A 23,883-nucleotide genomic window follows, 5' to 3' on the forward strand; every position below is an offset into this window, starting at 1 on the left:
CATTTTTTCTTGTGTAATGTCACCAATTTACAAACGTTCATGTATTATACCCTGTTTCATTTCTAAAAATGCTTAATAAAATTATCTGAACTGTAAAATCCAACGTTGTTCAGTAAATGGGGGCTTCAAAATTGGTTTTGTCGAGCCCCCAACATCCTTATGATGCCACAGACCAGGAATCCTGGAAAATGCAATCTGCAATGGTTAGCCAAGAGTAAGGGAATTTGTAACAATTTGTTGATGCAAAAGTCGAGGAAACATCTTGATGGGGCATAGGTAGTGGGAGATCATCAAAAGATACAGAGAAAGACTGGTCGATTTATGCAGTTAAGTTGAGAGGCTGCAGCACTGCACCCGATTCAGACACTTAGGGGCTGATTATGATGTTGGTTGGAAAGGCTCCGAACGGCATTCGGATTTTCCCAACCCATCTCGGAACCTATGTTTCTGACCAACTTGGAAACGTTTCCGACCACCCTATAACGATGGAAAGGTAACCGTTCAGTCTTTCCGGCTCGGTTCCGACCAGCATTCGGAGACTCCGAGTTGGTTGGAGCCTAATCGTATAGGTCTATGGACTGTGTTTCCACCAGTTTCTGACACGAAATGGCTGTCGAAAACTGACTTTGGGGGCCCGTAGCAGGTCCCCCATCACCCACAGGCCTCCGGTTGGGGCACATGGGGGTACCATGGGACCCCTCTTTCCAAACATGCACAGTGTGGCAGGCACCATGGGGTGCCCGCCACAGGATGCAAGGTTTTCCGCAACCACCCCTTTTTTCAATGGGAGCCTGTGTTGTCAGTCGGAATACAGGCTCCCATTCAAGTCAGTGGGAGTCATACTGAACGGTGTTGGGAAACATCTTAATCAGTCGATTGGACTCCCTGAACCCGAGTTGGCTGGAATGCTTTCTGACCGACATCGTAATGAGGCCCTAAGTGGAATTAGAAAAAGAGGTCCAATGGTACTTACAAGACCATCACCAAGAGCAGAAGTCTTAAAAGCTGGTCCTATACCCCATTGGCAGAAAAGAAGTAATTAGAGGGACAGAGAATAGCATTTAGGCTGCACATAACACATCTTTGAGCTTCAATACGACCCCTGATGGAACTAGACTAAGCAGAGAAAGAGTGCTACAATGCTATGACTATTTGCACCTTAAAGGCATTTAAGATGGACGTGCAATGAATATAAGCTTTGAGAGAGGTTTTAGGGTACACTATTTTCATCTGCTGCCATTTCCTAGTTTTATTGTCTCCCAGTGAGACCTTAGTCTGCACGAGGGACCACCAATTCCACGTAATATAAGTTACTGGATTGTCTTGCTTCCTTTAGGGAAGAATGAATTCATATTTACATGTAAAGTGCAACTACTACCCTCAAGAGTGTGCTGACCGAGGTTACTAGATGGATACTAGCTCACACACACCTTACAGCAGGTTATTCAGGCGTTTGCTAAAAGCTAGACAATGGGGTTGGCCTGGAGACATCAAGCACAATGTACAAGTGTTTTAACATCACGCACAAGAAGACCTGACCTCCCAGTCTTACCAAGGTAATAAGAGAAACTTCTTGAAATCTGGCAGCTGTAAAGCACAAAGTCCAGGAGTATACTACCTGAAATGTTGCTGCAAAAACAAGGGCGAGAAGAAAAATCCTACCTGAAATGGTGTTGCAAAAAATGCAAAAACAAGGGGGAGAAGAAACATACTACATGAAATGTTGCGGCACAAAATGCAAAAACAAGGGTGAGAAGCAACATACTACCTGAATTGGCGCTTCAAAAAATTGAAAAACAAGGGTGAGAAGAAATATACTACCTGAAATGTTGCTGCAAAAAATGCAAAAACAAGGGTGAGAAGAAAAATACTACCTGAAATGGTGTTGCAAAAAATGCCAAAACAAGGGCGAGAAGAAAAATACTACATGAAATGTTGCTGCACAAAATGCAAAAACAAGGGCGTGAAGAAACATACTACATGAAATGTTGCTGCACAAAATGCAAAAACAAGGGTGAGAAGCAATATACTACCTGACATGTTGCTGCAAAAAATGCATATATATAGGCGAGAAGCAACATACCACACTGAATTGGCGCTTCAAAAAATTGAAAAACAAGTATGAGAATGAATATACTACCTGAAATGTTGCTGCAAAAAATGCAAAAACAAGGGTGAAAGAAACATACTACATAAAATGTTGCTGCTCAAAATGCAAAAACAAGGGCGAGAAGCAACATACTACCTGAAATGGCGCTGTAAAAAAAGCATAAACAAGGGCAAGAAGAAACATACCACATGGAATGTTGCTGCTCAAAATGCTAAAACAAGGGTGAGAAGCAACATACTACCTGAATTGGCGATTCAAAAACTGGAAAAACAAGGGTGAGTAGGAATAAACTATCTGAAATGCTGCAGCAAAAAATGCAAAAACAAGGGCGAGTAGCAACATACTACGTGAAATGTTGCTGCTTAACATGCAAAAACAAGGGCGAGAAGCAACATACTACGTGAAATGTTGCTGTACAAAATGCAAAGACCGCGGCCTCCGTTTTATTGGAGTCAAGTAAGAGTCAGTGAGTTTGCTTGCTCAGCAGACCGAAGACAACTGCTAGTCTTACATAATTGTGCCTGGTGGACTTTTGACTCTATTGCTCTCATGCCAGAGGACTGACGAACCAACCTTTTCACCGGCAACATTTTCTCTGCTAATGTCATTTCCGATTGACACCCTTGATTTATGGCTACACAGGGCGGCGGTCTGCAGTGTTTTGTAAGAGGTGCCTTGCTAAGTAACATTAGATTAAGTGCTGTCCTTTGCACCTCATTATAAAAACCGATGTGTTTAGGTATTCTTTTTACTTGCTCTCTGTTTTTACCATATGTATTTTTTATCACTTGATCATTATTTATTCACGTTTATTTTGTCTTTCTTAAAAGAATAAAGTTGTAAATTGTACTTTTCCATGTTTATTTACACAAGAAATGCACAATTCCCCCGCAGACATCCAGGTAAAACTAACAACAGAAGGTGACAAAGGCTGTTGCAACAGCTATGAAATGGTGGAAGGGAAACTCACAGGGAACACGCCCCTCTTTTGTAGTGCTTGCAGAATGTAAGGGGATTGGTCCTCGGTTTGTCCCCCCTTCTTAGAGGTCTAATCACAGCAGATGAGTCTGGATACATGTGTTGACTGTTTCCCTTACTCACCTAGGAATGCCAAGGTGCTGGTAATATCCCTCCTGTGCACACCGACCACTGTAAAATGTCTTCCCACAACATTCCTTCCAGTGCCATCAACGTCCTGAGAGCCCCGAAATCAATGTTTCTTTTTCAACTAATCCGGAATAGGTCATAACAATCTGCTTAAATGCCTAGACAAGGTTTTTAGGTGGATAATGAAGGGGGTACTGATGCGGTTCCCAGATACAATTAAAGTATCGAATGTGGGTTTAGAAGAAAATGCCTAAAAAGGACAGGCAGTGGTCCACCACAACAGTTGAAATGGTTGGCAATATCGAGAGATATGGCTCTTTCGTATACTCTACCCAAGGTGCATTATGTGTTAGGAAGCTCTTGAATAAGGTGACGAGTACTCAGGTGACATAGAATGTTGCTGAAAGCAGAAGCCTCGAACGGAGAGCCTGGTGACATCTCCAATTGTGTAACCTACACTCTGAGACCTACACTGGCATCCTAGAGGATTCAAAACAAATCCCTGGTGTTAGTATTGTACTTATCAACGCAACTAGGGAAAAGGAGGGAGAGAATGGTGGCACAATACTTGCCCCCGTCTCTTCACAGCATCATTGTGGAAGCAAAAGGCTCCTTAAAAAAATAGTATTGTACAACAACAACCGATTAACCTGCCAGTCACTTGCCATGCATGAAGGATCTCATCTAACCCCAGGGAGTCAAGATTACGCAAATGCTTGGAATCCCTGCCTCACAGGATATAAGGAATGCAAACAAGTGTCCAGTGCTCTTGGGTGTCTGCAAGATCCACATCGTTTGGTTTTTCCATAAATACAACATGATTTCTTTTTAGACTAGCATTCATTTAACATACTTGTGCAGCACATGCCAATTTTGTGTTACAATACATTAAAAATACGCAAATCTGAATAAGTCCATTATATCAAACATCCTTCCTTTTGAAGACCATGGCCAGGAGCTTCACTTTTATAAGCACGGCCTCTCATGGTTCTAACACAGAGCCTAGCTTCATAAAGGCAGCATTTCATTTTACTCATATATCCTCTCTCAAAATGGTGCTTTGGCTGACACCAAACTTGAAGCCTTCTCAGAAGCTGAACGCATTACTTGGGAGGCGTACATACACATCAGCCAGGAACGATGCGAGATAGAAAGGCCACAGAGTTATGAAGGTAGCCTTTATGGTAGAGTGAAAACTCATTTAGGACTTACAATCCTCGAATACACTTTCTGCCCCTAGAATTGCACACATTATGTTTGCAATTTAAGAAATAGTTGATGAGTTGTAAAGAAATATATAGGTGACCGCGTGAGAATGTGTTAACATGAAATGCAAATAATATTTGCTGTTTAAATAGTAGCATTGTTGCTTAATCCTCTCCAGTTGGCTTCCTGCCAACAAACAGCAGGCAGGGATCCTTGGACTTTGTTTTGTTGAGTTATTATGTACTTAGGTACATTTACAATATGAAGCAAATTTAACCTTTGCAGAGCCGCATGACCAGCAAGGACGCAGTCACTCAGCAGCTCGATTCCACTGAGGGACACAATAATACCCCCCAAGAGATGGCAACGAGCCCAGTGAGACCATGTGTTTGGGAAAGTGGACAGGCTTGTCAAGTGAAAGGCTCATCCACCCCTGTTGGCCTGTGGACGCTCGTGATAAAGAGACATTGCTATGATTCTAGCCTCAGTTCATACCCGCTGCATACTGATTCCACAGTGCCAAAAGTAGTGCACAAAAACAAGGGCCACTGCTGTGGAGCCAGGGACTTTTCCCTTCTAGCTAATGTAGCAGTCAAATTAGGTAAATGGGTGAAAGAAAGCATGCATGGGTTTCACCGAGCACTGAAGGCAGGATCCTGCAAGCAGCTGTAGGGTTCTGATAGGTGGGAAACAAAGAAAAGGGATAGCAGGTGGGCTATCCAAAGGCTGCGTTCATGCAGCCTTCGCTTGCAGGACCTCCAAAGGGTCCCAAAGTAGGCTGAATGCCACTGGGCAGCCAAGGTGTGGGATTTGGATCAGTTAGTCTAGTACATCAGGCGGCCCTCCCAATAATCATGGAGACAGTAGGAGTACTAAGTGACAGAGGGGTGAGCAGTAGCCTCCCGCCTGTAATTATGTTAAAGTTTTTTGAGAGGCTGGTTGGTTGGCAGAAAGAGGGTGCTGGGTTACAGGCCTCTGGTAATTATGACTTGAAGCTTACAGACCAACTAGGCTGCAAGTCGAGAAACAGGCCCTTCTCAATCGTTGTCACGGGCTCATATGGTTCCTGTGGTCACCAGATCAACAGAGAGGGAGAGGGCCGAGCGACAACACTCACCTGTTGCAACTCCGACACCCACCTTCCCTAATACCGGCAAAAACAGAACCTTCCTGATTTTATTAACAGGTCAGGGTTCTAACTGCTGAACAGAAGGGGTTGGGTGAAATAAGCTTGTAGTGCACAGGGGGTGGGAACAACCAGGTGATTGATTATTAAGGATTGGTGTGAATAGGAGCATCAGGAATTGTGTCATGGATGATTTTTTGTATGCAGGTTGCTTGGTTTGAGAGCCACAGGAAAGTTCATTGCCAGATGCGGTGGTTTGCATTGGTGATTGATGACACAAATAATGCTCTGTTATGCATCACAGGATGAAGAAAGCCTCTACAGAAATGAAAGGGAAGTACTTGTGTCAAACAGTTCAAGCAAAGCTGGGTAGTGAGGAAGAGCCTGCTGGTAGCCAGGGCAGGAGGAGGGTGAGAGAGCAGTAGCAAAATGGAGATGTGTCTCAGAAGGAAGGGTGGAACTGGGTGGGGCATGGTGATGGGCACCTACAACCACTCCTATTATTAACAAATAAAAACAGCGAGTCATCAAGGAAGTGGCTACAGACAGGATGAAAAGCACAAATAATGGTAGGTCACCTGCAGTGCTTAAATTGTGAAGGACTCCGAACTCTGCGGCCTGTTGAATTCAATGTTGGCATGTTGAATACCAAGTCTATGTAGTCATAAAGCCACCTCATGCCTCTTAATCCTTTACCATACACTCCCTGTTCCTTAGTCTCACTTGCCCCAGCTTTCTCCTTTTGTGACTTTTTCTCCGTCTTTTTCTTCCTGCATCTTTTTGCATTGTTTATTTTCACTCTCTAGCTCTCTGTACATGTCTGGTGCAGACATATAAGTGCTGGACCCCCCAAAAAAGTGTAATTGACCTCCACCGGAAACCACTGTCTGAAATTAAGCTCTGGTGACCTGGTACACTGAGGTGGGTGGATAAAATTGTATCACAGATGGATTAGAACTGGGCTCTGGAGTGCAGTAAGGGGGAGAGAGTGAGTAAGTGGATGGCAGTAAGGGGGAAAAGGGCTTTTGAAAGTGAAGAGAGTGCAAACAAAGTGCAGAAAAGGGCAACATTATGGACGGGGCTCGGGATGGCAGCAGACAGGTACAAGGAGAAGGATGAAATGGAGGATGGGGAGGAGAGTACATTCAGGAAAAGGAGGAAGATGAGAAGGAGGACAATGATGAGGACCTTAAGAAGGGTTTGGGAATAGGATAAGAAAGATGCAGAGTAGAAGGATGAGTTCTGAAGAAAATTGATGGCAATGCTGACGGAAGAGAGAGGCATAGACTTAAACTGGGGATATTTAGGTGCCAAAGTGAAGAACTGAAAGAGTTAGTGAAGATGAGAATAAACTGTTATGGAATGTTAAGAGGAGGAAATCTAAAGAAAAATGAAATGAAATGAAAGAGATTTATAAAGCGCGAGCAGCTGCCCTGAGGCGTCCAGGCGCTAAAGAATAGAATGAACCTTCTGCTGAGGATGGTCAGAGGAGTGAGTTATTATTAGTTAAAAAGAAAGGTTTTTAACTGTTTACGGAAAGTTTGTAAATTGGAGTTGGACCTTAGATATAAAGGAAGAGAGTTCCATAGTTTGGACGTATTGTAGGAAAAAGATCGACCTCCTACTCTAGATCTTCGTATCTGGGGGACAACGGTTAGGAAGGCTTGAGAAGAGCGAAGCTCTTTCTTGGGATGGTAAGAGGTGACCAGTGAGTGGTTAATTACAGGTCCAGATTTCCAGAAAGCTTGGTGAGTAATGCACATGGCCTTAAACCTAATTCTTTCTCTGACAGGGAGCCAGTGCAGAGTTTTTAGACCCGGCCCTATCGGAGTTCTGCGGGGAATTCCAAGAAGTGTGCGGGCTGCACAGTTTTGGATCAGCTGTAGTTTATTCAGGCAGTATTCAGGAGCCCCTAGATACAAAGCGTTGCTGAAGTCTATACGGGACTGAATCAAGCCCTGAATAACTACCTGTTTGGCCTCAAAAGGAAGAAGTGGGAGGATTTTTTTCATCATCCTGATGAGCCCAAAACATGTTGCTGATAGTTTGGTGACTTGTGTATTAAATGTTAGGGATTTATCTAGCCATATTCCGAGACTTTTTCTATTATCTCTAGGAATAGGAGGGGCACCTAGGCTGGGGGGCCATAGTAGTTCTAAGGTGGAGGGGGCCGATGGCCCGAGAAGCATGAGCTCGGTTTTATCCCCATTGAGCTTTAAGCATGACTTCGTCATCCAACTCTTTATCTGCTCCAGGCAGGAAGACAAGCTGGTCTGTGCTTGCTGACTATTCTTATGCGCAAGAGAGACCACTAGTTGGGTGTCGCCCGCATAAGTGACGATCTTAATACCATGCGGGCGAACAATCCCTGCCAGTGGTCTCATATATGCGTTGAATAATGTGGGGCTTAATGAAGAGCCCTGCGGTACCCTGCAATCCAGAGGCTTGCTTGAGGAGACTAGAGCTCCTTCAAAGACTCGGAAGGTACGATCTTTTAAAAAGGAGGTAAGCCATGCTAGTGCTTCTCCTGATATCCCAAGACTCAGGAGGCGGCGAAGGAGGATTTTATGGTTCACCGTATCAAAGGCGGCACTCAAGTCCAGGAGGATCACTGCCACTGATCCCCCCGATCTAGGATCTGCCTTGCTTCCTCTGTGACTGCCACCAAAGCTGTCTCCGTACTGTGTTTAGGGCGAAAGCCCGTCTGGGTGGAGTCCAGCAGATGATTACTCTCGAAAAACCTGGTTAGAGAAGTGTTGATGTGTTTTTCGAGGACTTTACTTGCCCAAGGGAGCAGTGAGATAGGGCGGTAGTTGTTGAGGTTGCCAGGATCGAGGTTGAATTTCTTCAAGAGTGCTCGAACTCTGGCATGTTTCCAGGTTGATGGGACTGTGCTGGTCACTATTGAAGAGTTCAATAAATCCAGTAATGTGGGAAGGATTACCTGGCTGACCGAGGCCAGCATATTCGGTGGTGCAGGGTCGCATGGAGAGCCAGATTTTATTTGGTGCATCAAAGACTCGAGTGTTACTGAGTCTAATTGTGGGAAGTGGGCTAAGATGTTATGAGGCAATTCCTCTATTTCAGCTACTGGATCATGTCCTTGGAGGAGTAGATCAGAGTCCATGTGCGGGAAAGATGTATAGATTTTATTTACTTTAAGAAAAAAGAAATCAGCCAGATCGTTACATCGGGAGGATATATTGGAGTTGGCAATTAGTGGGGGTGGGAGCGTAGTTAGACATTTTACCACTTGGAAGATTTCTTTAGATTTACATTTGGCTGACATTATTTTGTTATTATAATAGATTGATTGGGTGAGTTTTATTGCTGATTTGTAGGCTCCAATAGCCTCCCTGTAGGTGGCTTTGTCCGTAGCAGTGTAACTTAGACGCCACTTCCTTTCTAGCCTCTTACAAATGCGCTTTTTGTCTCTGAGTTTTTCTGAATACCAGGGTGCTGTTTTCTGATGTCTTTTGGAGTTAGTGGTGCAGGGCGGTGATATGGTATCTAGTGAGTTCATGATCCAATTGTCGTATTCACTGTTACCTTTAGAGGGATTGCCGTTAAGCACAGGCCTGGTTTTGGTGAGAAGGTTGTTCCAGTCTTCCAGACATAATTTGGACCAATTCCTCAATCTGCGGGGAGCATGGGAGGGTGATACGCATTTGTACGAAGTCCAAGTGAGAGGGATCAAAAAGTGGTCAGTCCATGGGAGACGACTAATAGTGCCACATGTTAGCTGTGGGCAATTGCTAAAAACATGATCTAATAAATGGCCTTTTATGTGCGTAGGGGAGGGGACAAGGTGCACTAGTTCAACTGCCTCTAAACTGGCCATCATCTCTGTGGCGACACTATCCTGTGTGTTATCAAAATGTATATTAAGGTCGCCCAATAGTGTGAAGTTTGCGGGTGAAATAGTTAGTTCGGCCACAGCAGAAAGTAACGCTGTCTGGAACTGTTTGAGTGCTCCAGGGGGGCGATAGATGAGAATGCCAGTGAAGCTTTTGTTAGGGGAGAGTTCAATGACAAAGTACATACTCTTACAGTCTGCGATGGACTCCCTCCGGTAGCGACAGGAGTAAATGTCTTTATAAATAATAGCAAGCCCCCCACCTTTCCCCTGGGCACGGTACAGGTGGGCGATCTGATAGCCTGGTATGAGGGCTTGTACCAGGTCAGGGTCTGAAACCTGAGTGAGCCATGTTTCAGTTAAAAAGACTATGTCCGGCATGTGCTCACTCAACAGCATTGATATTTCCAAGCTGTGTTTGGGTAGGGATCTACAATTTAAGAGAAACATATGGTAGACCCGCAGTTCGTCTTTGCGAGGAGAGCTAATGAGCTCTGTCTTACAATGTGGGCACAAATGAGGAATCTCCAGGGGATGAAACTCTTGGCAATATTTAGGTGTTACGGTGTTCCTTAGCTGGTAGAGACATTCAAAGCTATATTGTCTCCTTGTTCCCAGACAAGGGGGGAAAAAGGTTAGGGGGGTGGCCCCTTGCCGCAGACGGGCTTGCCTTTGGCGCGCCGGCGGCGCGCCCGCTGAGCGGCCAGGGGAGGCACATTATTTAAAGGGAGGGGGAGGTGTGGCCTCACGGCAGTGGGCGTGACCTGTGGGCTTCCCCAGGAATGGCGTTGATGAATTCTCCAACCCGCAGCAGCGCTTCGATCAGGTGCGCGAGGAGAACCGAGCAGATCGGGAAGGTAAATGACCAGGGGTCAGTGAAGCACTACACAAGTTAAAACAGTTACAAGTTTAAAAAAAAAATAGCAAGCATTACCCCCGGCTTCCGCCTCAGGGGTTGGTTCAAACTAATGCGCGCGTTGTGGAGAAGGCGCGGCTTATCTAGTTAAGGGGCGCGTGGCCTCACGGCAGTGGCCGTGGCCTGTGGGCTTCCCCAGGAATGGCGTCGATGGATTCTCCAACCCGCAGCAGCGCTTCGATCAGGTGCGCGAGGAGAACCGAGCAGATTCGGAAGGTAAATGACCAGGGGTCAGTGAAGCACTACACAAGTTAAAACAGTTACAAGTTTTTTTTAAAAATAACAAGCATTACCCTCGGCTTCCGCCTCAGGGGTTGGTTCAAACTAATGCGCGCGTTGAGGAGAAGGTGCGGCTTATCTAGTTAAGGGGGGCGTGGCCACGCGGCAGTGGGCGTGGCCTGTGGGCTTCCCCAGGAATGGCGTCGATGGATTCTCCAACCCGCAGCAGCGCTTCGATCAGGTGCGCGAGGAGAACTGAGCAGATTCGGAAGGTAAATGACCAGGGGTCAGTGAAGCACTACACAAGTTAAAACAGTTACAAGTTTTTTTAAAAAATAGCAAGCATTACCCCCGGCTTCCGCCTCAGGGGTTGGTTCAAACTAATGCGCGCGTTGAGGAGAAGGCGCGGCTTATCTAGTTAAGGGGGGCGTGGCCTCACGGCAGTGGCCGTGGCCTGTGGGCTTCCCCAGGAATGGCGTCGATGGATTCTCCAACCCGCAGCAGCGCTTCGATCAGGTGCGCGAGGAGAACCGAGCAGATTTGGAAGGTAAATGACCAGGGGTCAGTGAAGCACTACACTACACAATAGGGATAGGATCATTTGCCACAGAACAGAGGACATTAAACGTTTTCCCAAGGCTGTGGTAAAATAAATGCTCTTAGTCCTCTCTTTGGAGAATGAAACCCTTCTGAACCTGGTACTTACTGGCCTGTCTGCCGCCATGAGTGAAAAAGAAAAACTATTACAGGGCTTTCTTATTACTCTAGATTCCTATCCTTCTGTTCTTCCAGAGAAATGTTGTTCTCCAATGGGGTCACAATTTAGTTTATAACTCATTATAATACACACCTAGGGTTCCAATTGAATAAGTTACTTACCTATGGTAGCGCTCTTTCTGGTAGAGACTCTATCTAACCACAGATTCCTCATTCATCTTTTGAATATTCCCCAGGCATCAGCAGATTAACCGACATGGCCTGTAACTCGCTCACAGTCGCGCCGATGTTATATTAATATGAAAGACTGTTTTGAGAGTGAGGAGACAAAGAGAACAACCGTGGACAGTCCTTTGAAGGGGCACACATGAGAAATCTGAGGGCCATCTTTAAATCCCACTGGGGCATAAGAAATGGAGAAGTCAGAAACATATGCTGTAATCATCTGAGGAAAAGTATGAAAACAATTGATTCACCTAAAGATGGCTGGTCCAGAAAACGTAAAAAGGCTAAAAGAATTGACAGGTACTCTTTAAAAGTGCCCAAAGCAAGACCTTGCTAGGTGAAAGATAACAAAAACAACAGAACTTCATGGAGTGGGACGATCTGTTTTGCAGCGCACCAGACTACATATTTATACTAACTACTGGTGCATTATGATTTGTGTGAGGGATGCCTAGCTGCTAAGATGATATCCACAACTTCGGCAGGAAGGTCGAAAGCACTCAACTGCCTGTGCTCCGCCTCCAAAAACTGAGGTGTAAGGTGCACAGGTTCAGATGCAGAACTCTGCTGTGCTGCTACGACTGGAGGTCCTCCAGAAGAGGCAACCCAATCTGAGGACAAATGCTCATGCCCAGGTTTTTGGGATACCAAACTCTCTGTGACCAATAAGAAGCCACTAGGATGACTTGGGCTCGGAAAATCATGATGATCTTTTTCACGACTCGGGCGGGAGGGGTATTGACAAGAAGGTGTACAGGAGTCCCTACTTCCACTCCACGTGGAATGCGTCTACGAGTGAAAGATGCTTAAGAAACTCCAATGTGCAAAAGAACTAACATTGCGCATTCTCGCCGGTAGCAAAAAACTGTAGTCAACATTCTCTCCATTTGCGGAAAGATCCTGCTCTTCTTCGGTGTGTAACCGCCATTCCTTATCTGCAAAAAACAAAATGGATTTAACCCAGCACTGTGACTGGGGGCGAACGTTTGATTAATTTACCATTCCGTCCATCATCTGTTCTTTTTGCATGTTCAACCTAAGTGGGAAGGGTATTCTCAGATGTGGATCTCATGCTCACTACGCCAGCAGATTCAAGCTAGCCTGGCGGATGAGGGGTGTTACCTTGCAACCGGTCCCGGGATGCTTGTTTCTGGTTCAGGGAGGACTTGACCTGACAGTTCGGGCTGGACTGTTCCCACGAGGAACAGGGTCAAGACTGATTTGCATATGGCTGGGTCTAAACTGGAATGGCTTGGCGTGTGAAAAAACTATGAATTTAACCCAGATCTGTGACTGGGGGTGAATGTTTGATTAATTCAGCATTCCGTCCAGCAGCTGTTGTTTTTATATTCCAGATCTGCAAGGCATCGACAGATTCATTCAACCACTCTGGTGTGCAGGTAACCCGCCTGGTGGTATGTCACCAGGAAATTTCTTCTACCATCCAGTCACGTTCCGAGATAAAAGCCTCCTGTCACAGGGTCCACTACACCACTCCGCCTTTATTTAATAAAAAGAAATAAAAAAGAAAGAGAGAAAACTCCTTGTCCTCTGTCGCAGGAAGCACCCAGGCTCCCAGACTCTCCCAGCCAATCACAACGCTGCCTTACAGCAGCGTTGTGATTGGACTGAGCGCCTTTGTTTGGCACTCAGAGAGGGACTGGGAAGCTGGGCATGTTTTCTACCGAGGTTGTGCAATACAGCCTGGTGGAGAGTATGCAAAGTGTGCATGACTGTTTGGGCAGCTAAACCATCATGCGCACTTTAGAGTGTGCCACCACTGCTTCCCAAGGCCCCTACTCAGGCCAGCCTAGCCCTGCCCCTCCCCGTACTGAAGCAGGAACAGAAAAATAAGATGATAATCACGTTCCGCAGAAAGGGCAAACAGGGGGCAGAAAACAAGCAGAAAGGGCAAAATGTAGGGCAGAAAACAAGCAGGAAAGGCAAAATAAAGGGCAGAAAAAAACGAGCAGGAGAGGCAAAACAGAATGCAGAAAAAGACAATACAAAGGGCAGAAAAACGAGCAGAAAAGGCAATACAGAGGGCAGAAAAAAAGCATAAAAAGGCAAAATAGAGGGCAGAAAAGAAAAAACAGAGCAAGAAACGAGCAGAGGAGGCACAACCAGAGGGCAGCAGGTAGACAGGCAGCAGAGGGTGGGGACTGTGGGCAACTGTCGTAGGGGGAGATGGCATGAGGATCAGAGTGCAAATTTATTTTTTCCCCTCATTTTAAGTATAAAATTGTTGGTTGCCTAGCGGTTTCTATATTGCCTCTGTGCTCAGGTGTTTGGTATCTTCAAGTTATTTTGTGTGTCAATGTGTATGGTCATGAGCATTGTAATGGACAGTGTGCTACAGAGGGCACTTTGCTCTTTTCGTAAGCACAAACATCCCCAGGCACAGGCATCAAGCATGTGGGAAAGAGGCATCTGCACAAGCAAGCATCCCTCTACTGTTTGCCTACAGATGCACGTGGGCGCAGGGATATCACTGTGTTACTCATGTTGGTCAATCATGTGGCATGATGATGTCAGTGCCGTTTCTACACTCTACAAAGGGGCCCACACTGGAAAACCAAGGTCTCTTCTGACCTGGAGGTTTTGAGTACTGAGACTCTGCATGTCACCCGCCCACCACCCTCTGACTGCGCTTTTTCACCAGGGAAAGAGGTGGGAGCTGCCGGGTTACACCAACTTATCTGAATTGCTGGGTTGTCTAAGGAGGACAGCTCAAGTGTTAAGGTCCAAAGGTATAAGGCGATGAGTAGCCCCAGCTGCAGGTGCACTGAGAGGTAGCCAACATATGCCAGCAGAAATGTGTTTTAAGTTTTCGTAATCAAAATATTGCCAGCCAGAAATATTGTGTGCAAAATTAACATTTATGAAACATTCGCTTCATTGGAATTAACTAAATGGCATGATATATTTAAAAACAATATTTTGGACACAGGGTCAGGTTCACTTGTGGTGAGGCCCGCACTTGTGGCAGGACCTCCGCAATGGGTAATTGCAGTACAGAGGTCCCACCACTACTGCAGAGCCCCCGACATGACTGCGGGGCCTCCACCACGAGTGTGGAGGCCCTTATCGAGTCGGCCCCAGAGTATTCATCACAGACAATATGTTTGCTTAAGATATTCTGGCATTCATACACGCACCCTGGTTATATCCCAGCATCCCCTGCATGTCCCCAAAGTCTCAGCAGGGAACACAGAGGGGCTACAAGGGACAAAACCCGTATGTGTGATTACCAATCCCGGTGGGAGGAGTAATGAGGTACACTATACACTGCAACAAGGGTCTGCTCACCACACTCCTCTTCTCCCTTTGTTTCAAATTTGGAGCACAATGTTACCCTTTTTTAAATTAATCCAAAACAGCTTGTCTTTTATGCAGTCAAAGGCGCTTCTTCTCTCAGTTTAGCATCATCGATTAGAAGGATTCTGGAACGGGAATAATGTGTGTAATCCTCTAATATGAAAGAAGGAACAGCAATACATTGCTAGAGTAGAGTCTTCCAGTAGAAAGCACCATCGTACCAACAAACTTTGTTCTTTGTTTACTCATTTTTGCAAACACAAAATACAAAAGTACCTTCTTCAGTCTTGATGCATTGCTGCCAGATCGAATAGCTTCCATTAACTCCTCTCTTGCATTTACAGATGTATCTTTGTGAGACACAGAGTATTTGGGTGTGGGGGCTGGCACACTAGGAGGCGGAGGGGGCGGTGGCATAATTGGCGGTGGTGGAATGTCTCTGTTTTCCTTGCCTTGCATTTGCAGTTCCTGGTTTCTAATGTTCTGTAGCTCTTCCGAAGCTGAGGATGATATCTACCAAGGACACAAAGAAAGAGGTCATTAATATCACCTCCTGAAACAGAATGTACTCAATTTCACATTTCCATCATACAGCATGTGACTTCTGTACCTGAGAATGAGTTGCAGACTTGTTGATTCAGTGCCTGCAAGTGCAACATCTGTCACCGCTCTCTCAAATCAGTCACCAGAGCTGATTACCTGTTTGAGCCCTGTGCGGCTGTCCTTATAGAGTTTGCATCTACAAAGGAAATTAAGGCTCAACACACATATTTGTGACTTCTATCACCCAATACTTATCACACTTGACGTCAGAAGCAGCAGTACAAACGTGTTCACTTACATAAGTGAAGTTGTGTTCCTAACTTTTGATAATAAATGGAATTTTGAAGAAAGGTTTAAAAAGTTTCTAACAATGCATTTGAGCTAAGGGCGCTCCATTTATTTATTTGATCTTTTGGATGCTTGTCGCCAGGTTTTGGTAGTCAGATGAAAGGATAAGCTTCCTTTCATAAGCTATTTTGTTGTTAGGTTGCTATGAAAATGCTCATATTGTTCATATTTATTTTTCTCTTACAATTAGGACTTTCAAACGTGGTGCAGTGGAGCAATGTAACAAATTATACTTTTGTGGGGGGAATAGTCACTATGATGCATTATGATTTCATAAACTAGTAAAAGAGTTTCCTCTGGGTACGATCAAGTAAGGGTTGCATCAGTTATTCTTGTACAAGTTGAGTAGGAGGGGATGAGAGTAAAGTAAGTCACAGAGATTAGTGGAATGCTGCAGTAATTCACCTGGAGGGCCGCAGGAGGACACAATAGCTGATCGAATTCTCCAACCCTGAGGGAATGAGAGTGAGTGAGCTTCTACTGCGTACAGTCTACACAGTGGGCCAAGTGAAGACAGTGGGAATAAAAGGTGACCCATCAGGCACAACATATTATTTTACAGCAAGCATTATTTATCCCACAATGCAAGTCCTATTGATCATGTTTTCAAAGAGGATCCTTCCAAACACTCAACAGCAGACAACCAGAGAATTCTGCTACCTGAAAGGGCAAGATCTTAACAGAGATGTATTGTCACACATGGGAGAACTTTTAAACATAATAGCAAGTATACCAAAAATGATATGGTCCAATCTCGGCACCAGGTCATGTCTAGAAGCATACAGGATATTGAAATCCGACACCAGTATCCCAATAGTTTATTCGGTTGCTGGATTTTTATTTTCGACATGGTGCACTAGAAGGGCCCTTCTGAAACCCCAAAATGTAAACTGATTGTGTAAACTTATGTTAGAATTGCATTTTTAATTGATTTTTTATATACTAGTATTAAATATAGGATCCTTCCTTCCTATTTTTATTGAAGATTGCCTTTTTTAAGTCTAAATAATATATTTATTGTTCCATGAACTCTCCGACAAAAACTGTATTACTCTTGTCCTAATTCTATGACTCAACGATTCGATGATTTTCTCAATCTGAAATTGTATGTACAACTGCATTGTTTTATTTATTCTTATGTACTTTTTAGGACATTTTGTCCGAAATAAAGTTTTGAAAAGAAAGAAAGATATGGTCCAATCAGGGTCTGTGATGCAGAGAATTACAAAAGGGGAGCAAATCTGAGAAATTTTCGACACAAATTATTACCAGGAACTCAAGTGTTGATACCACCAAAGAATGCATATTGGCTCTCAAACATACCCATGGCAAGCACTACTTGTGAATGCTTATGAGATTTAATACTGAACAGCTAATCACACAGGGCATCTTTAGCCTCCCAAAGATAGTGAGTCCTGGATAACTGTGCCGCTTGATCATCTGCGGAATCAATATAATGATCAAAGTTACAGCTGGGAAAAAAAAAATCTATCTAAATGCCTTTAACTCTGGGAAACAAACTGTTTTCTGCAAGACATAGCACACTTCCCTGCAAAGATATGAGAGACAGGGAAGATACCAACAAAAGCCTTCCCCGTCACTCTGAATGTCACCTGCCTTCACTATATTTCTGAATTTCGCAGGGTTTCTTGCCAGAGGTTGCTATAAAAATAAACCAAGATTATGTACATCTTGTTTGAGTAGTAACAAAACCTCATAAGATTGAGTATCAAAGGCAATAATTTATGCTTCATCATAAGACATGTCTTACAAAAAACAGGAACAGCCATGGGCACTAGAATGGCCCCTAAATACAATAGGCTCTTTATATTGGACCTGAGCATGGGTTCTTACAACAACAAACTCTACAATTAGTAGCCAACCTTTGGTACATTGATGACATTTCATAATTTATCAGATTGGAAAGATTCTCTTACAAAATTCCATAAACCATTAATTAGTTCCACCATTCCATCAAATACAACATAAATGACTCCTGGCCAAACATGTTTACTATCATAACTCTTGGGGGAAAAACCATTTCCAAAAAGTTGCACACCTAGAACCAGAGATTCCAAGATACCTACACAGAACAACTTCCATTTGAGCTTAAAAAATAACCTGAGGTATTTAGTCATGAAATCTGGAAACACTACATATCTTCTAACATGATTTCAAAAGACCAACAACTTACTGCACTCCATTCATCCTTTTTGCAGAATGGACAACATGCAAAATTAATTTACAAAGAAAAGACCATTCATCATGCAGCCTGCTAGGACAGAGAACACAACTAAATAATTAGTGTCTTATGAGGTTAAATACCATCCAGCACTGGCTAAATGTCAAAGGTTATTGAAGATGTACAACTAATTTTCATCAACTATAAAACTCAGAAATCCACCTAATTTAGTGTGTGCAACCTACAAATCTGATATAGGCTCTCTGTAGGAGCAAATTCCCATTGTCACAGAAAAATCATACATCCTAGTATTACCTATGGAATGGATATACATCTCCAAATCAATTTACTGTATGCAACCTACAAATCTGATAAAGGCTCTCAGTAGGAGCAGAGTCCCATATTCACAGAAAAATTACGCATGCTAGTATTACCTATTCAATAGACAAATATCTCCAGATCAAACATTTTATACTTCAATCACTGGACGGAGTGCACTCAAGTATGGTAAGCTGCTGATATTTGCCAGAAAGTACATTAAGAAAATTTGGCATTACAGGTTTACCTTCTTGAATACCAATGTAAAGGTACCACGGGATCACCTGTTTATATAATACTGACTCACACCACAGGAATGTCAGGCATGGTAATGAAGTCAGCCTAGTACACAACACTGAAGAAGCAGAGAGCTTGAATACATGAAGGTAATTGACACATTTAATGGGGATTTAGCAGGAGAGGCTTCCCTATATAAAAAATGTGTTCTCCGAAATAAACATTTAACATTCTTCATATGCATACGTGCCCGATTTCTGTATTCAGAAATTTCTACCTTGTGAAAATGTTCATGTATAAACGTAACGTTTATGAGTACTCATGGAAATTTACGACTGGCACATATTTCTAGCTTTGCTGCTCAGATTGTTTCAGAATTCCATAAAAGTAAAAAATGTGTTCCAAACAATTTTGACTTTTCTTCTGGCCCTTTGCTTTGAGCTCACAGCATTTAATGTGCAAACCTACATGGTTCTTGCAGCTTTAAATTATAAATATGATTGCATATTTGTCTTTAGATGTGGGACTTCGAAAGCATATGCACTAATTCAATCATCACACATATAACTGATGCAAAAATGTACGTTAATACAGTTATTGCATATTTTATTATTGCATATTTAATGGGAAGTGCAATAATTCTATCTATCATTATTGTCAGCAAAGAATGATGGTAGAGAACCACAGTAATAACCAATAATAGCCATGTTTACCGGTGGGAAACAAAATAAAGCGCTAATACCCCTTGTTAACATCACTACTATGGTCGGTTATTAACACTGTATTTAGCATCATGAAGGCTTTTGCGTATTGCTTTCAGTTAGTGCAATGAAAGATATCAAAAGTACGACAGGTTTAGAATTCTTATAGAGGTGGTGATACCTTCAATATTATTGTTTACATTCATTACTGCTCAGTTGTGTGATTGGGATTACACATGAAACGCAGGCAGAATCCCTTTTTAAGGAACAGTAAAGGTCTTGCTAGAAAAGGATACTGGAAGTTATTGACACACTGGGCCCTGACAAAGACAAGTGAAATCAAAAAGCAGATTAAAAAAACTCCCTGTGGACATGTGAACAGTACACAACCAATAGGAAGCAGCTTTATAAAAACACAAACAGCTCTTTCTCTCCTCGCCTTACCTTTCTCAGTCTTGTGTTGCCACTGCAAGATCTGATTGCTGAGAGCAGTGCTGATCGCTCATTCTCTGTCTCATTAAATGAAGATTTCTTCAAACTTCCATCCATCCCACTTCCTGAGTCCTTTAAGAAGAATATTTTTACAGCAATTTTAGAGCATGTCTCCAAAGATTTCCGGAAATATGCAGGCAGGTAAACGGTCAATTCCAAAAGATGAAAGTTCGAGGGTCACGGTACGTAAACAGAATGGTGTCACCAATATTTGAATATTGACAACAATTAAAAAAACACCATTTGGTACAAAAAGGTTCTTACATTAATCTTGAGCGAATTTACTGCTGACAAATTATAAAAATGTTTTTTTAAATTGAAAAATTCAGATATTACTCACAACCCCCCCCAAGGAGATACGGCAATGACCAAAAATAACTCAATACCTTGATACAAATGTGTTTAGATGACCCCCCTCCAAATGTTTGAAGGATTAGAATCACAGTGCAATTTTATTTAAAATTCCTCCTGTACAACCTCTCTGTGTTACGGTGACAACTAAAATACTCTTTTTTTACCATATGGACATATGTCTCAAGAGCTTATAACACTAAAGACTTGTGCACTAGGTCACTGAAACAACTTTATAAACCTAAGAGACAAAAACATTACTTTATTTGTTTAAAAGCTGTGGTTAAAGTCAACTTCCTTGAAAGGGAAAATCCTATAATACGGGACCTAACTGTGTCTAAATAGCCCGTAGAGGACAATGTGGGGCTGGACCACCTGACTGCTGAAGAAGAGGTGTTGGAAGCAGTTCAGGGGATGTGAGCGGAGAAGGTACAGGCCCTAATGGGTTCATGCTCAGATTTTTTTTTTTTTAATGCATTGACTAATCCGCAATACATTGATTATGTTTGAAAAGCACTGCATGCCGATAAGTTACTTTTGTGGGGCCACAATTGCAGCAATTCTTAATCCCAGCAAGCCAGTCATGGAGTGTGCCTCATGTAGGCCAATATTAATAAACAGTAGCCAAACCCTGGCGAACAGGCTGATTAGGGTAGTCAACACCTTCATTAACCGATAGAGCAGTGCACGTGAACAAAAAGAGCTTATTCAGTCTTTTTATATTTCTTTCAGTCCTTTATTTTGAAGATATATTTCGGTCGAATGAATCTTTTTTTGCCGAGCATGAGAATTGACTAATGCGGAGGACTATTAAGTCTTTTTGCATGATTCAAAGAGCCCTGAAGAAGTTCTCTTGGCTATATGCCGTTCTGAACGAAACGCGTTGGCTGCCTTTTTGTGAAACTTAGTTTAAATTTGAAAATAAAGGACTGAAAGAAATCTAAAAAGACTGAATAAGTTCTTTTTGTTCACGTGCACTGCTCTATATGTAAAAAAAGTTTTGGAATCTGATCAGTGGCACCGAAAGGCAACAGGTGCTGAGAAGTGTGCACGAACCATCCATCCAATAAGACTGTAGCACAGTTGTGAGGTGCTTTTCGGTATAGGACGTTGCCTACAGCTTCCATTGTTTTTTTACCTTCATTAACGGTGATCAAAACATCTTTATGCCAAACAGGTGAACAAGGGCCTGTCTCCGTGGCATTTGCACATCTACATCAAATCAAAGAACCAATAACATTGATCTTGGTGGATTTCGAGAAGGCGTTCGACTCTATCAAGTGGCCTTTTGTCCACCAAGTGCTGGAGAAAATGAATTTTGGCCTTTACTAGTGATGTATTGTTCCCCATGGGGCAGAGTCCGGGCAACTGTTTACTCTCCTGGCCCTTCCCTATAGGGCTGCCCCCTGTTGCCCTTAATTTTTGCCTTTTTTTTGGAACCCATGGCAGAATGGATAAGATGGGCCCCACAAGTGTGGGTATTAAGTGGGAGACAGGATGGGCTGGGAGCACCTGTGTTTGAGCACTACTACCTGGCAGCACAGCTTCAGTGGCCAATGTGTTTGCTGGTTCAGCGCCATCTGTCAGAGGTGTGCCTGTAGTCAGAGTAGGGGCATTGAGGCTTGTATAGGAACTATTTCTGCACAACTCGATGCTGCCTAAGTCTTTGAACGCCCTCCATCGAGTGGCATATGCATGCCACTATCGAGCGTTGAGGGTTGCGCCCTTATTGCTGTTATATGCTCCGGAGATCCTGCTGAGAGCAATTTGTTCATTCCAAGCTAATACCCATTGATTATTCTTCAGCAAGCCTGGGAGGGAAATGTAGAAAATGGGCTGACAGATAAGGAGTGGGACAGAGTTTTGATGTACCCCACGAATGTCTTGCGCAATGCCCCTTCCAATACATACAGTTTAATATGTTACACAGGGCCTACTTAACTTCGGCTATTATACAGAGGATATACCCAGGGCCAATTATGCGACAGAAGAGGGCCAAATTATGTGCAATGGTTGAGTAAATTATGAGGCAAAAAAAGCACATTCTGCAGCATAATGTAGCACATTTTGTGGTAGCATCACTGCCATTAGTTTGTCATTTGTAAGCATGGGAACACAGTTTAGGCATTGGTTTCACCTCATTAATATCAGTTTAGCACCTAAATATAGTAAGAAAAGCAACAGAAAGGTGACCAGTCAACCTTTATAAAGGGCCTTCCACTGTGCTGAAGTACGTGTCACTGCAGTTTTAGTAACTTTTGATCCCTTTGAGCTAGAAACTATTTTTTGGTTGAAATCTGCAGATTATACAGCAGATAATGGATTATGTGGCAAATGCAGCAAATCTATAATTTTGCGGAAAAACGCCGCACAGTAACATAATTCGAGTGGCCCTGGATACACCCCACTGCGTCTCTGGAATGCCCTTGGTGTGGGACTTCGGTGGCAGATATAGCACATATGTATTTGTGTTGTCCATCGGTTAGGGCGCAGTGAGCGGTGGTTTGCAACTTACTCACATATATTACAGGCCGGGGGAATTTGGAGTGCATGACTAGTTGCTTGATGGGCCTCTACAAGCACCATAAACCAGGTGGTGCCAATATTCGCTTCTTAGACCTGGCCTGGTTACTTGTTAAGCGGGCGGTCACAATTCACAGAAGTCCTCGGTGCTGCCCGATGTGAAGTATTGGAGGAGCGTTACCATACAGTGACCATTGTGGAGGCAACTGCATTGTGCCGTGATGAACTATGGGGCTTGAGTAGACACCTCATAGCGGCGGAGTGGGATGCATTACTTACTGCCCTTCAAATACCCCTTGATGATGATGAAGGGTCAGTATCATTAGATCCGCCGGGTACCTAAAGGCCAGATTCACGTTTGCGGTGGTGCTCCCCTCCCCAATACTTTACATGTACCCCCTCATTATTTCTCCTCCGCCCACCCCCGCCCCCACATTCCTCTCCCCCTGCAAATGGTTCACAAACTAGACTATGTAACTTCACCTCCGTTCCTGCTCCATGTGGGTTTAAAGGCTCATGTTTGGTTGTGTGTTTTGTAAAGTATTTGATACCATACCATCACGATAATTAACTGCAATTGATAAGGCTATGGGGAGACAGGACCTTATGCAGACGGTGTGCTATTGTACTTAAAGAAGCCCAACATATCCACTTCACAATTGACAAACATGCAGGAAATGTACGCGGAGGGCTTGGGCCTCAAGGTTAAGTGTAGCAAGCCGACAACTGTCCAGATTTGGGAGACAGAAGCAGTGATCCCAGATATCCCCAGCATACTACATGCCACAGATCACTTCAACTGTTTAGGTGTATAGATCTCCAGAACTCAGCAGGTGTGGTAGAACAATAATCTAGACCCTGGTTTGCAAAAGTCAAAGTGCATATGGTAGCATGGCGTAAACTCCCGCTGAACGTGATGGGCAGGGGGACATTGATTAAGATGGTCACATTGACTCAACTGTTATACATACTACAAACCTACCCGTACAGGATCCCCCCCTTCACCCCTCAATTTCTTCTCTGCAAATCTCTATAACAAGTTTTGTATGGGCCGGAAGACCTCCCAGTGTGGCATATGGGAAATGAGTGAAATCACCATTTGACTGCAGGCTGGGGATAGTAGACATAAGAATGTATAATTGACCATCTCAGTTGCTCCCTATCAATGACTGGTTCTTCGCGGACAGGGCAGACCCGGTCAGAAGAATGGAAATGGTGACCCTTGATGCACACAGCTTACTGTTAAAACTATATGGGAGAAAGACTCCACTGGAGATAGCACCAGTCACAGTTACACCTCGTGGCCTGGGGTGCAGAAATGGATGGTCTGGAGCAATCGACTAACCCTGCTTTAGGAGAGAACTTGGGTCTGGAGTGGGGGTGGGGGA

At 43.7% G+C, this 23,883-nt stretch overlaps 1 protein-coding gene across 7 annotated transcripts in view; it reads right to left on the reverse strand.

The window, feature by feature from the left end:
* The window catches only part of COBL (cordon-bleu WH2 repeat protein), a 961,684-nt gene that overhangs the window by 48,332 nt on the left and 889,469 nt on the right, over positions 1-23,883 (reverse strand). For all 7 annotated transcript variants that reach the window (XM_085607311.1, XM_085607310.1, XM_085607313.1 and 4 more), the window contains 2 exons: positions 19,574-19,693; positions 15,077-15,313 (listed from right to left, as the gene is read on the reverse strand). In XM_085607311.1, the coding sequence (XP_085463437.1) occupies positions 15,077-15,313; positions 19,574-19,693 (357 nt within the window). The remainder of the gene's footprint in view (positions 1-15,076; positions 15,314-19,573; positions 19,694-23,883) is intronic.

The sequence above is a fragment of the Triturus cristatus genome, chromosome 5_2 (assembly GCF_964204655.1).
Source record: "Triturus cristatus chromosome 5_2, aTriCri1.1, whole genome shotgun sequence".
NCBI lineage: Eukaryota > Metazoa > Chordata > Amphibia > Caudata > Salamandridae > Triturus > Triturus cristatus.